We start from the raw sequence: 14,061 nt of genomic DNA on the forward strand, positions 1-14,061 counted from the left end.
CGGGGCGGCGCGGCAGTGCGCCCCGAGCCGCGCCCGCAGCCCCGACAGCCGCGCCGGCAGCCAGCCAGCGGGAACCGCGCCGGGAGGGATGCGGGGCGCCGGGGAGGCGGCAGGGGCGGCGAGCGCGGCCCCCGCGCCGCTGTGAGCCCCCAACTCCTCGCAGGCACGGGGAGAGGAGGCATATACGTGTATACGCACGGACACTGCGCATATACACGTACATAGGCACCCGCCGAGAGCAGCGCCGCTTTCCTCTCCGCCAGCGGCCGCCGAGGCGCAGCCCTGATGCCCGGCGGGGCGGCGGGGCCGCCGCTCGGGCGCGCAGCTCCCCGCTAGAGGCGGCGGCCCCCGCGGGCCGGATGCGCGGCCCCGGTGCGGGTGGCACCCCCGGGCCGGCCGCCGGGGCCCCGCGGCGCTAGGGGCCGGCCGGGCCTCCCGCCCCGGCCTGGCGGCGGCGGCGCGGGGATGCTGGCGCTGGGGCAGATGGACGGCGCGCCCCGGCAGGGCGCCTTCCTGCTGGGCAGCCCGCCGCTGGCCGCCCTGCACAGCATGGCCGAGATGAAGGCGCCGCTGTACCCCGCGTACCCCCTGCCCGCCGGGCCCGCCTCCTCCTCCTCCGCCTCCGCCTCGCCCGCCTCTGCCTCGCCCTCGCCGCCGCTCGGCTCCCCCGGCCTCAAGGCGCCCGCTGCCGCCGCCGCCGCGGGCGGGCTCTCGGCGCTGGGCTCGGCCCCGCCGCAGCTCTCGGCCGCCACCCCGCACGGCATCAACGACATCCTCAGCCGGCCCTCCATGCCCCTGCCGGGCGCCGCGCTCGCCTCCGCCTCGCCCTCCGCCTCCTCGGCGGCGCCCGCCGGGCTGCTGGCCGGGCTACCCCGCTTCGGCAGCCTCAGCCCGCCGCCGCCGCCGCCGCCCGCCCTCTACTTCAGCCCCGGTGCCGCCGCCGCCGCCGCCGCCGTGGCCGCCGGGCGCTACCCCAAGCCGCTGGCCGAGCTGCCCGGCCGGACGCCCATCTTCTGGCCGGGGGTGATGCAGAGCCCGCCCTGGAGGGACGCCCGCCTCGCCTGCGCCCCCCGTGAGTACCCAGCGTGGCGGAGCAGCGGAGGGGAGCGGGCCCGTAGAGCCCCGCCGGAGTCCTCTCCGGGCGCCGGGCAGCCCCGGCATCGCGGCGAGACCCTCCCGGCCCCCCAACCAGGGCCGGCTTTGCCTCGCTTTCTTTTGTTTTTGTTTCCTAAGTTTGCTCTGCCTTCTCCCTCCCCCTCGGTCGGCGCGAAGCCCTGTAAAATGCGGGTTCTCGCCGGCGCAGCGGGGAGCCTCCCGGGGTGGGGGGGGCGCCTGCTCTCCCCGTCCCCGCCCGGGTCTCTCGGAGCCGGGGCTGGTTTTCGGGGCGCGAACAAACTTTCCCAGAGCGGGACTTTGCGTTGCCGCCCGCTTGCAGTGGCTGCAGCTTTTCTAGAAAACGATATCGTTTGCCCGCTCAGATTTTCAATCCTCAAAGGAAAAATAACCAGGGGAAGCCGGGAGGCTGGCGTTGTCCAGGCAGCAGTTTTGTTACAGCCCCCCACCCACCCCCCCGGAGTGACACCCCTCCCCATCCCACAGGGCCGCTTGAGAGCGAAGCGCTTTCCCAAATACGTAGATTAACGTGTCTGTCCGTGCCTTCCCTTTCTCTCGCCCCCCGCCAGATCAAGGCTCAATTTTGCTGGATAAGGACGGAAAGAGAAAACATACCAGACCCACTTTTTCTGGCCAGCAGATTTTCGCCCTGGAAAAGACTTTCGAGCAAACGAAATACCTGGCCGGCCCGGAGCGAGCCCGGCTGGCCTATTCGCTGGGGATGACGGAGAGCCAGGTCAAGGTGAGCGGAGCGGCTCCCGCACAGAGCGGTGCGGGGCTGGCGCAGCGCAAAGCGCCCGGCTCGGACCGGCCCCGCCGCGGCAAAGCGGGGCTCGCTCGCGCGGCCGGGGGTGCTGCGGGCCGGGGCGGCGAGGGCTCCCCCGGCAGCTACCGGCAACCCGCGCTCAGTTGCCTTACCGGCGGGGCTGAAAAGGATGCTTCAAAGCGTATTTTGTTTTAAAACCCGAACCTAACAAACCCAGGCAGGACCGAGAAGCCCGGTGCGTTCAGGCTGAACGCCACGGGGGTGGCCGCCGTGCTGGGGTGGGTGGGAAGGGGGGGAGGGGGTGTCAGGGCATAGCTCTTCTGCCCGCAGCCCACCCAAAGCGGGCTGGGGTCGCGCACCCCGCTCGGGCTGTCCCGCCCCAACTCCCCGTTGTAGTTAAACTCCGAGCTGCGGGCAAAGCGGGGATGCGAGGGGGTGGGAACCAGGGCTGTGCCCCCCGGGGACATGCCGGGGGGAGGCGTTTGCTCCGCGGGCGCGGGGACACGAGGCGGGCTGGGCCAGAGGGGCCTCCCGGCGGTGCTCAGGCTTTCAGACCCATCTAGAGACCCTCCTTTGTCACTGCAAAAATGTCCAATGGCTGCGAATAAATTATTGCAGCCTCTACAATGAAAATGACCCCCTCCCCTGCCAGCGCCCTGCCAGCGAATGAATGCATCTGGCGGGGCAGGGGCGGCTGGGGAAGGGCTGAGCACGAAATGCGTGTCGTGCCCCCCCACACCCCCCGCCGCGGGGCTGGGGGCGGCTGTTGGCCGGTCGGGGGAGGGGGGGGACCCGTGCCGGGACGGGGGGCTCCGGCTGCTTTCGGTTGACGGGGGAACGGCCCGGCGGCTGGTGGAGCGGGAGCCGCTGCCGCCCGCTGGGGACGGGGAAGCGCCGGGCAGCGGGGCGGGGGCGGCCCGGTGGGCTCGGCCGCGCCGGCGGGGGGCGAGCGGCCGCGGGTGCCGGTGGTGCCGGTGATGATGACGGTGGCGGCGGGGGCAGGTCTGGTTCCAGAACCGACGGACCAAGTGGCGGAAGAAGCACGCGGCCGAGATGGCGACGGCGAAGAAGAAGCAGGACTCGGAGACGGAGCGGCTGAAGGGCGCCTCGGAGAACGAGGAGGAGGACGACGACTACAACAAGCCCCTGGACCCCAACTCGGACGACGAGAAGATCACGCAGCTGCTGAAGAAACACAAGCCGGGGGGCGGCGGGCTGCTGCTGCACCCCCCCGAGGGGGAGGCCTCCGCCTAGCCCGCCCCGCCCGTCGCCGCGTTCGGAGATGTACAGATCTATTTTTCTAGACTCTACGCGCCCGGCAGGAGGAGGAAGAGGAGGAGTAGAAGCCGGAGGGGGGGCAGAGAGGACTGCCGGCGGAGCGGACCCCCGCCCCGCGTGTTGTAGGGTGGGGAGCGGCGGGGCTGCCCCGGTGCCGGGTCCCGCTACCGGCGGGGCAGCGGCCGCCTGTTGCCGGCTCTTTGTAAATAAACCGTGAGTCACCGCGACCGTAGGCGTTCCTTAATGTGAATATTTAAAATGTAAAATACCTTCTTTTTTTGTACAGCCGGGGCCGGGGGCGCCGCCCCCCGCCCGGCCCGCACCGTCCCGCGCTCCCGGCACCGGCGGCACACCGGGGGCACCCCCGAAGCCCCGGGACGGGTGGCACCGGGGCCGCCGAGGCTAAAGCCGCCGTGGCCGCCACTGGCCCCCCCCCTCCGGCCCAAACTGCAGCGGCCTCGCGTGCTATTTATTAGTATTTTTGAAACACTTTCTGTTGCGGTCGTGGGGCGGGGGGGGGGGAGGCGGGGGGGGAGGGCGAAGGGCGAAGGGACAGAGTTTGCTTTCACTTACACCGTTTCCAATCAACCGCGTGTTGGAAAAAGTAGCTGGTGGGAATTGTCACGACCACTTTCAGTCAAAATATAAAAAAATTCATTTAGTTGCTGTAATTGAATTTAAAGTGTGTTTTCTTTTGTATCATACGGAATACTATAGAATGTAAATTGTTTTCTTTTTTTTTAAGCTAATAACGATGATATATCGTGATATAGCATCTTAACATTTATTAATTTATATTAAAAAGAATTCGGTTTGTAAAGAGAAGAAAAGCCCTTTGCAAGACCAGTTAAATGTAATGCACTTTCTGTTTAAAAAAAAAAGATAAATCAATTAAACCAGTTTAAAGATGTCTGCTGCCTTCACTAAAGGGTACAGATAATCTGATCTCGTCAGAGATTAAATAATGAAACCACGGTGCAGGAGGAGAGGAAAAAAAAAAAGGAGATAATTTTCAGGATCTTTTGTTTAATCTCAGTAGTAGGGGTTTTTGGGTGTGGATTGGTTTTTTTTTGTGATTGTGTTAGGATTGGGGTTTTTTTGGTTTTTGGTTGTTTGGCTTTTGTTGGGGGTGTTTGGGTTTTCGGGTTTTTTTGGTTGGTTGGTTGGTTTTTTTTAACGATGGAAGTTGTCCACTTTGTTGTGGGGGTTGAAGAAGGATACAAATAAAATAAGCGGCGGCTTGTTTGGGAACGGGGCTGGCGGCTCCTATCCGTGAGCGGGCAAGGCAAAGTTTCTACCCGGCCCCCGGAGCGGTTTGTCTCAGCCTAAATTAGGCTGTATTGACTTCTTTTTTTTTTTTTTTTTTTTTTTAAGCGGCGGGCAACGCAAGCTGTTATCGAGGGCAGAGTGTTACCATTATTATGGGAAAGAAACTGCTTTCCGAGGAGAAAACAGCGAATAAAATAAGAGCCCTCCTAAGGGTCTAGAGTAAATAGTTAGACCCAATACCGAAACAACTGGTTTAAATTAAAACTCATTATCTAGACGCGATCATTTCCATATCTAAACAGACCAGAAACAATCGGCTTTTTTTTCAGGACTGCAGCAGAGCAAACAGAAGCGCTGACATGAGAGAGAAAAGGGCCAGCTATTCTGGAGGAAAAAAAAAATAAATTCGTATTCTTCCGTAAATTTGTGGATCATTTTCTACACGGGGCGGGGAAAAAAAAAAAAAAAAAAAAAAAAAAAAAAGAAAAGAAAAGAGTAGAGCAGGGTTTTATTCCGCTTTCAATGACAATGCCGGGGCCGGGAGGAGGGAGCGAGCCCCGGCGCTGCGGCTGCGGCTGCCGGGGCTCCCCCAGGCCGGGATGCCGGGGCTGCCCATCGCCCACCGGCCCCCCCACATCTGTCCCGGCGCGTTGTGACGGCAGGACGGGAAAGGCCGGGCGGTTTGCAGAGTTGCCGTCTCGACCCTGCCGGCTCTCGCCGTTACGATTTCCCCGTGGGTTTGGCGGGGCCATGGGAAAGAAATGAAAACATGGCGAGGCCCGGACGGCCTGGGCAGGGACCGCCCGCTGCCGGCTTGAGCCCGGCCCGGTGGCAGCGCCCGGCCGGGGGTCCCCGCCGGGCTGTGGCCGCCGGCACCCCCTCAGCGCCTTTCACCGGCGGCCGCTCCGCCGCCCGGCGGGTCCCGGCGCCCACCCGTGCGCCCCCGGGCTGCCGTGAGCGCCGCCCGCCCCGGCGCCCCCCGTCCCCTTTTCCAGTTGACTGCAGCACCGCCTGAGGTTTTCCAGTTAATTTACTTCTGCACAGAGACCCAGCTGGCCACCGGTTGAAGTTGGCACGGTCCAAGTGGAATCGCAGGGAAGAAAGCCCGGCTCTGATCGCTCGGTTAGGCCGGTTTTGTCCGGGGCGCTGGAGAAAAGAGCAGGTTATTCACATGAGCTCAGCGGCCCCCCCTTTGCGGGGCAGGTTTTGAAAACCAACCACGGCTCGGCGCAGCCTGCCTTTCCCCCAAGGAGAGAACTTTTTAGGAGGAGATCCAACAACTGACCGCGGGATCGCTGCCACGGACATCGCAGCGGGCAATTAGGACGCAAAATGCCAGCGAGATGGACGGGGCGCGGAGCTCCCGCGGGCGCGGGGCCCGGCCCAGATCAGCCGCGGGGTCGGGTCGACCCTCCGCACACGCGGGGGTTCGCGGCGTGACGGTACAAACTCAGGGACAGCGACACTACCACAGCACCGCGCCGCCGTGTCGCCCTGCGCCGGGGCCCGGCACCCCCGCGGGGAGCGGGCGGCCGCGCACACGCCTGGGCAGCGGCGGGCGGCGGCTGCGCGGACGCGCAGCGAGGCGGGCGGTCCCGGGCTGAGCGCTGAGCGGCCACCGCGGGCTGATCCCCGGCAACTCCTTTTAGATATTTCCGCGCCCCCCCCCGGCCCCCGACAACAGCTTTTCGTTTTCCTTTCTTTCTGTAATAGAGCCCTTGCGGTTAAACCCCGCTCCTTTCCGCGCACGGGTGCGGATTCCCCTCCCCGGGGGAAATACAGGCGGCTGTTCCTCGCTTTACCCTGCTGCGCTCCCTGCCACGTGCCTTCTGTAGCGCGCAGGGAGCAATTCCCGGCCCCGCAATCCCAGCGTGCCGAACGCATCCATCCTCCCTGCTTTCCCACCGCCCCTGCTTTGCCGCGGCACTTCGCGACGGGGACCCGCTGCGGTCCCTCCCCAGCCCCACCGAGCACCGCTGCGGGCGGAGAAAACTTTTTTGCCCGCGGAAAGGCACCGGGAGCGGGTCCCCGCTCCGCGCCCCGCAACAGCCGTCGGCACCGAGGGGCTTCGGGGGGGGAGGGGGGCGGGGAAGGCACGGGGAGGGAAAAGGGGGCCGGGGGCCAGCCCCGCCACCCGTACCCCGCTCCCGGCCGGCAGCTGCTGCCCGCGGGAGACATGCATATGGATGCGGGACATACGGACGTGAGCGAGCGGGATCCGCACCGCCGTGCCGCAGGGCCCCGAGGCCGGCAGCCCGCCGAGGCAGGCGGGTTGCAAGGGAAGCCCGGGCTCACCCCTCGTGGGGTAACGAAGTGGCCGCTGGCCTCGGGACACGTGCGTGGGGGTGGTGTGGGTGTCGTGGTCTGTGTGCCACCGGCACCCGGCCCCTGACAGGCCCTACGCCAGCGCCGTCACAACTCCCAGGCCTCCGGACTCTTTAATCCCGGCAGCAACTCCCCCCCAGCGCAGGCAGCAGGCGAGGCAATGCCTGCCCCCTGCCAAGGGGATGCCCACACCGCCAGCCCCGTCGGGGCAGCCCGGCCGGTTCAGCGAGTGTTGACCTCTCGCACCCTGCCCCTCACGCCTGTTCGCCTGTTCCGAGCTCCTGAAATGCCGTTATCATTCATCACTTCTCAGTGCTGTTAATTGGCAACGCTTCCCACAGCGAGCACGCGCCGGTTTCGCCCCCGCTCTCCCGCCGTTTGGCGCCGGGATGCCGTTTGCTGCAGGACTTTTCGTTCTATCCGTGCCAGCCGCCCCTGGGCTTTGCTTTCCTACACCCCCTCCCTCGGGACACGAGTCGTCCCGCATCCTAGAGAAACGAGGGGTTCAAATGCGGGTGGTGGGCTTTCAACCCCGGCCCGCCCCTCCCCGCCCCCCGGCCCCCCAGGTTCCCTTCCCGTATGGAGGCCGCCGAGAGCGAGACACCGGCGCCGGCAGAGTTATCCCGCGTTCAGAGCCGGCGTCGCTGCACGCAAATTACGAAGCAAGATGAACTGCTCCCTCCTAATTGCGGCTCCGCCTTTACCTTCTGCACCGATAGGTATTTTCCAGATACATGTTTCTAGCAGCGTTTACCAGCTGTCTCGAACAGCGGTTACAAGTCTCCGGGAGGGACGCAAACATCTGCCGGGGAGCTGGAGGCGGCACTGCCGCAGGGAGCGGCGGGCACCCCGCACCGCACCCGCACCCGCGGCTACGCGCCCCGGCAAACACCATCTATAGGAACAACGTTATCTATACCACAGCGGCGCGGGCTGCCGCACCGCTCCGCATCCCCTGCGGGTTTCACCGCTGCCCAGCGGCCCGGGGCTGCGGGTGGCTCCTGGCGCTGCTTTGCGGGGCCGGTGGGCTGCGGGCAGCGCCTGGCGCTGGCCTTGCGGCAATCACCCGCTGCCGCACACCCAAGTGCATCCCTGTAATAACGTCCTCGATCATTTATTAAAAGTCGTGTCAAGCGAGCCCATATAATTCATCTTTATGCAAATACATCAATGTCAAGCCATTAGTGTATTGCTCGGGTTTTTTATTAAAGTGCATTCTTTTTAATTCAGCTCAGTAAAATACGAGCCCTATTGCTCAAGAATTATAGCAACTATTAGAGTAACATATGGGCAACATGCACTCAGAAAATAAAAATCAACAGATAAAGTGGCAGGGTCACAACGGGGAGCAAACACTTAACAAAATGGCAGCGGGGTAATAGATTTTTCTCCGGCGCCCCCGGCTCTGGGGTGTCAGGAGGAGCCCTGGGGCGATGGCGGGGTGGCCCTGCCCGGATCCTGGATCCCGGAGCCACCCCCGCCGGGCCCCGGCCCCTTCCCCGCGGGAGCTGCGGGAGCGCAGCCCGGCCCCACCGACACGCACCTCCGCGCCGCACAACCCGCGCCCCTCCCCCCGCCCCCCTTCCCCCCCCCCCCCCCCCCGCTATCCCGGATTTAATGAGAGAGTTGCCCACATCCTCATCACCCCAGCATGGTAATTGAGCAGATCTATTAACTTGTTACACTAGATTTGTTTAAAGAGACTATTACACAGTCATTTAATCAATTTGTTACACTGGAGGTCCTGACTTATGAGACACTTGCCGTATGATTCCTTAATGACTGAATTAATTTGTTTTAATAAAACCAACATTGTGTACAAGCACATTTCGAGAAATGTAATTTTGGAGACGGAACAGTCCAATGCTTCATCTGATTAGGTCTTTTCTATGGTTTATCAAAGTCGGGAGTTGCCGTCATAAACTGCATGTATGGGGTATTTTTCTTTTTTATAGCGTCATTAATTTAATATGGATCATTAGTTCTTTATACACATGCATGTTCTGACAAATGTACCCAATGAATAATGCACCTAATGTGTTTGGGCTCAAATGCATCACGCCATAAACAGAAACTGCCGGCAAAATAAATAAAAATAAATAATAATAACAATAATAACAACAATTAATAGCAGAGGTGCCCTGCTCCTTCCCAGCCCCGCTGCCCTCGAGGCCGGTTCTACAGCGGCGGAGCCGGGCGCTGCCCCGCCACGGCGGCACCGGCAGCTCGGGCTCCCGGCCGCGGCAGCGCCGGTAGATTTACGGTGAGTTAAGGTTATCCCGGGAGCAGATGCAGGACAAGAAAATCGGTTTTGCTCCTGATGGAAACTGACGTGTGCGGAATAAATGTAAATAAACACGAGGGTCCCCCAGAAAAGGAACTTGATGGTATCGATTATGCAAAATAATCGCCACATTGCAGATGTTAATGTACTACAAACAGCCGGCGTTGGAGCTCCGGCTTCGAGCAGGAAAAGGAAGGAGCAGCCTGGAAAAACGCGCCGGGAGCCGGGACGGCAGCAGCAACGCAGACGGCGCTAGCGGCGGTCACAGCGCTAGCGACGCCGGCACCGCGGCCGGTGCCCGCAGCCGGCGGGGCACCCAAGGGCGCGCTGCGCTGCCGGGGTTGCGGTGCGGGGTCCCCCGCCAGAGCTGCGGCTGCGGGCTGCGCGCCCCGGCAGGGCTGCGGCCGGCGAGCGCAAAAACGACTCCCGCACAGAGCGCCCCAGCGCCTGCACGCCGGCCCCAGGGCACGTCTGAGCAGGGTGTTTCCATCTGATTATTGTATATTGCCTTCGAAATTCTTTGCCTCGGCGGTGTATTTTTTTTTAAAGTCATTTCCACCAGTCGCCGTGTGATCCGGGAATTCAACAGGGCATCTACTTTTTACACACGAGCAAGTATTTTCCGGATCCCTGTGGAAAAACACGGCTTAGCCCCAAAGGTGACACTCTGGGCACCTCCTGCCCCCGGGGGGGGCAGCGGGAGCGAAAGCTGCAACGGCGGGTTGCATTGCGCGCACCGCGGCATTTTGCGCGTAGCGGAACTCCAAAGGAAAACCCGAAGAGGCTCACTGCCGGGGAAGGAGAACGAGACGGTGAAAGCGCATCTTCAGAGCAATGTTTCATCCTCCCCGCACCGTTTCTCACAGATCGGCTGCCCTTTATCCTCACGGCTCCATCCCCTATCCCACTTAAAACCGTAGGCAGCACATCCAGCAGCAGTGCATGCAGGGGGTGCATTTAAGTAAATAGATTCGACCTTTTGCCCATTTTAACAGATGCTGCTCCTGACCACCCCAAAAAGCTTGTTTAAAGTTAACAACATTAAGCATTGGAGGTCACGAGGCCAATTCAAGGTCATTTTAATTCTGGCTAAAGGTTAATTAGATCACTGCATTAAAGCAAGAATAGACTACACTCGACTTTACTCTAACGAGGATGGACAGGTTTTTTTATATACCTCTTAACTGCTCCCTTTATGATAAGGCTATAGGGTATATATCAGGGAAGATATCTTGCTGTCACTTCAACAAATCGAGTTACAGGAGCTCCTCTGGCTTTACGCCGGTGAGGCATAAATGCAGCCCTTGGTCCGTTTTAATTCTTTTTTCGTTTGTGGGGTTGGGCATCTGGGTGTTCCTCTCAGAGCGCCCGGGATTGCTCTGCTCCGCTTTGAGGAACACTGACCTCAGTGCCCAAAGGTGCGCGGCGGAGGCGGCATCACCGGAGCCACCAGAACTCGTGGACAGTGAAGTGCTTGCCTGGGAATGATACTCAGATTCCAACTCACAAAGCCAACAAGCCTCGTTTGAAAAATATCACGGGACTGTACTTACGAGTGCTGAACCAAATGGGTAAGGAGTTTCCAATCTGGCAAGTGTTACTGAGCTTTCACAATACTTCGCACCAGGGCAAATCCATTTTTTTTTTTTTAAGACTTTATTTACGAAAAAAAAAAAGTCCGTGTAGAAAAGACCGTGGAGATGAGAGACTCCAGTTCAAGCCTGATGATCTCTTCTTAGGAAAAACCAGGACCTCTACCTGTGTCTCCTTCCTCCCAAGCAAGCCCCCCGCTGCTGGGCTGCAGGTTGCTCTGGTGTGGACTTCTCTCTGGATGGAGCTGTTCAGCTTTGAGTCAGTGACTACACCAGAGCTGAGCAGAGGCCAGACATCCCTTCCTTTTAGGTAAATACCCATGCTGCTGGGCCTCTAGCTAAACACAACTCTTATCCCTCATGTCTCCTGGAATTGGATGTGTAATTCCAATCTCCTCCGGAGAAATTTTCTAGGGGAGAGCTTAATCCAAATTATGGTTTCTAGAGGAAAGATGTGGCTTGACAGATATTTTCCCAGCAAAAATCTGTTTTGTAATGAAAATTCCTGACCAGTTCAACATTTAAAATCACACCATAACACCAGGCAAGAAATCAGGGTTTGTGTTGATTATTAGGCTACAGGTATTGCATGAATCACCGGTACGCAGGGACAGCGGTCTGCCTTAGCCATCTAACCAGTACTATCAGCCTGGTCAGAACAACTGCCCAAGACTGCTAGTGCTGGACATGCCCTAAGCCTCCCACTCTAACTTGCCGTGGGAGTGTGACTGGAGTCACTGGAAAAGGAAGCCATCCCGGGGCTGAAAGATACAGACACACAGCAAGGTGTCGGCACGCCAGGCAAGTCACCGGAGGGAAAGAAGTGAAGGAGAGGGAGCTGGAGAACTTATGTGCCAGACAGAACAGCGGGAAACGTGGATTCCTGGTTCGCAGCACCTGGTCACTAAGGTTACCTTCATCTTAACAGCAGGGAGCGTGAATGGCACAATAATACCTGGTGAGGCACCCACAAAGGGAACAGCCTGAGTAGACCCCCTTCTCCACATACTTCTGGGTGCCAAAGACATCTACTGAAATCAGGATTGGGTTGTAGGCTACTTGTGATCAATGAAAGGGCTTCATTTTTTGGATAATTTATTTATAATTCAATCAGTTTTATGTGGGAGAGTTTGGTGTGCTTGGGCTGTTCACTTGGGATTCAGCGATGCTGCATCACCACACGTTTTTCAGAGAGCCTTCACTTCCTAAATTGGGTTGTTCCGCTACTGAAGTTACAACACAATCACCAAGTTCAAATCTATTTATCTCTCTTCTTTTTCTTGTTTTCTCAATACAGTGATTTCAGACACAACTTCCAGACCACAGCATAAAACACCAACAGGAGAGAGATTTGCTCTTGTAGCATTTTTTGGTTTTGCCTGCTACTTTTAAACGTATTGCTTTATTAAAACAGTATTATTCTAGGTGCAGGCTGCTGGCTTGTGCATGCTACATCACTGTTTCCTTGCACTTTTCTCCCATGACCCTGCAATGGATCTTATCCCGAGACTCCCCACACAGCCTCACACTGCCTGTGTGCAGCCCCTTTGCGCAGCAGGGTTAGCTCCTGAACGGGCCAGCCACCTTCTTCCCTAACACTTCCACCGGAGTAACTCCAACAAGCACTTGCCCCACTTTCTACTTTCCCTATAGTGCAGGTGATCCAGACACAAGACATAGATTGCACCTTCACTGGATTTTCCCTCCCCAGTTGCCATAGCTTATCAAGAAGCTCACTTTGGTATTCATTTTTTTTTTAGCAATATGAAGTTCCTAGGCAGTGGACCCTTGGAAGAGGAGCTCTATGGACCACCGGTTTACTCACATCCCGAGGAGGCACATATAGAAGGCTGTCGCTTGGTTTCTCTATTGGTTTTAAGCATTTATTTCACAGTACAAGGTTCTCCAAAATCTCCCTGATGACCCCCCCCCCCCCTTAAAAAAAATTGATAAAATTAATACCTGTAATGTAAAATTGTGCAATAAATGAATGAATTAGCTGAGCAATCATTAACCTGATTCTCTGCTAGGAGAAACTACCCTGGCTTTGTTGGGTCACCCACTGAGGACCTTGGAGCGTGTTCTGTCTGGGCCTGACAAGTTCCTAACCAGATACTCCCACAATATCTTTCTAATTCTGGCTGAACTGTGTCTTCCATTGGAAAAAAAGAAAATTCCCAGGTCTAATATGTGCATGTATATTAAATATATATTTAAAATAGACATGTATATAAAATAAACCTTTACCTATCTAGGCATATCCCTGTACACATCTTTATTTGAATTGCTGTTAATCGCGGACATTCCCCAAGGAGACCACCAGAAAGAATGTCAGGGGCCCTGCTCGTAACCCAGCTGAATACCTGACTATTTAAGCTACTCTTGAGCTGCATGAATCAGAAAGAAAACAGCTCCCCCTACCCATTTTATTAGAAGGCCATAAAATTTGGTGGTGTCTCATTAAATTTAATGAGCCTTCATAAAATAACCATTACACTGCGGAGGTAATGAAAAGAATAACTATGATGGTTAGTAAATAAACCAGCAAGGGTGATACTATTAGATATCCCAGATACCTACCAGGTATCAAATAGGTAGATGGCTCTCAGAATGAATTATGCTACCTTACACCCTTTTGCATCCATCGTTAGCTTCTCCTCTATCAGTTTTGAGGAATTTCTTTCCCCTCTTCCCGCGTGACATCAGTGTGTTCGAGGCAATGCCATTTGGTTTTATAGCACTGGGCTGTATGTGTAAAACCCCGAACAAATCGGAGCACAGATAACCTTAAAAACCAGATGCACATTTCCATGAGTGGCCCTGGGTTCTGTGCCTCCCAGTTTCTCAAGTTTCTTTTAAACTAGCCGTCACTTCTGAAAATGCCACTGTAGAAGTTTCTGGGGAAAAATCCTTGTTCCATATAAATCAGTGCCATCCCATTTTGCATGTTCTCTAATCACGGTGACAGCTGCAGGCAGTAAGACTTAAAAAAAGTGGCCCAAAATCTGTGTCTTTCTTACCTGGCTCATGCATGCTACAGCAATAAAAGAGTTAGGGTAATTATGGGATCAACTCCACTGAGAGTTTATGACTGCCCATAAAAAAGCAAGAAGAGAGGCTGAGGAGAGGCTAGCATAAAACTCCAGAAGGTTGCGGTGGGAAATGCGACTTTTGCATTTCCCTTTTCACCTGAAATGGCACAAGGAAAAATTTTAGCACATCAGGACTATTCATGGGAGCAAACGAGGAGGATCTGATCTGTGGGCTTATTTCTATATCCATGCTTCCTTCTGATACTCCACTTGCTTCTACCAAGGTTACCTTAAAGATTATTCCTACTTCAGTTGCTAAACAGACATTACATGTGGGTGCAATGTGTCAGAGCTTTATTACAATATCTGCAGTGTTTATTTCTAGATTTAATTGTGGAACCC

General features: G+C 57.4%; 1 protein-coding gene across 1 annotated transcript; it reads left to right on the forward strand.

Moving 5' to 3' along the window:
* On the forward strand, positions 1-3,660 carry NKX6-1 (NK6 homeobox 1). Its single transcript, XM_055723182.1, has 3 exons — positions 1-1,072; positions 1,683-1,855; positions 2,882-3,660. Exons 1-3 carry the CDS (start codon positions 466-468, stop codon positions 3,131-3,133), a joined length of 1,032 nt encoding a protein of 343 aa, XP_055579157.1. The 5' UTR covers positions 1-465; the 3' UTR covers positions 3,134-3,660.
* The last annotated feature ends 10,401 nt before the right edge of the window (positions 3,661-14,061 follow it).

Source organism: Falco cherrug, chromosome 1 (genome assembly GCF_023634085.1).
Source record: "Falco cherrug isolate bFalChe1 chromosome 1, bFalChe1.pri, whole genome shotgun sequence".
NCBI classification, from domain to species: domain Eukaryota; kingdom Metazoa; phylum Chordata; class Aves; order Falconiformes; family Falconidae; genus Falco; species Falco cherrug.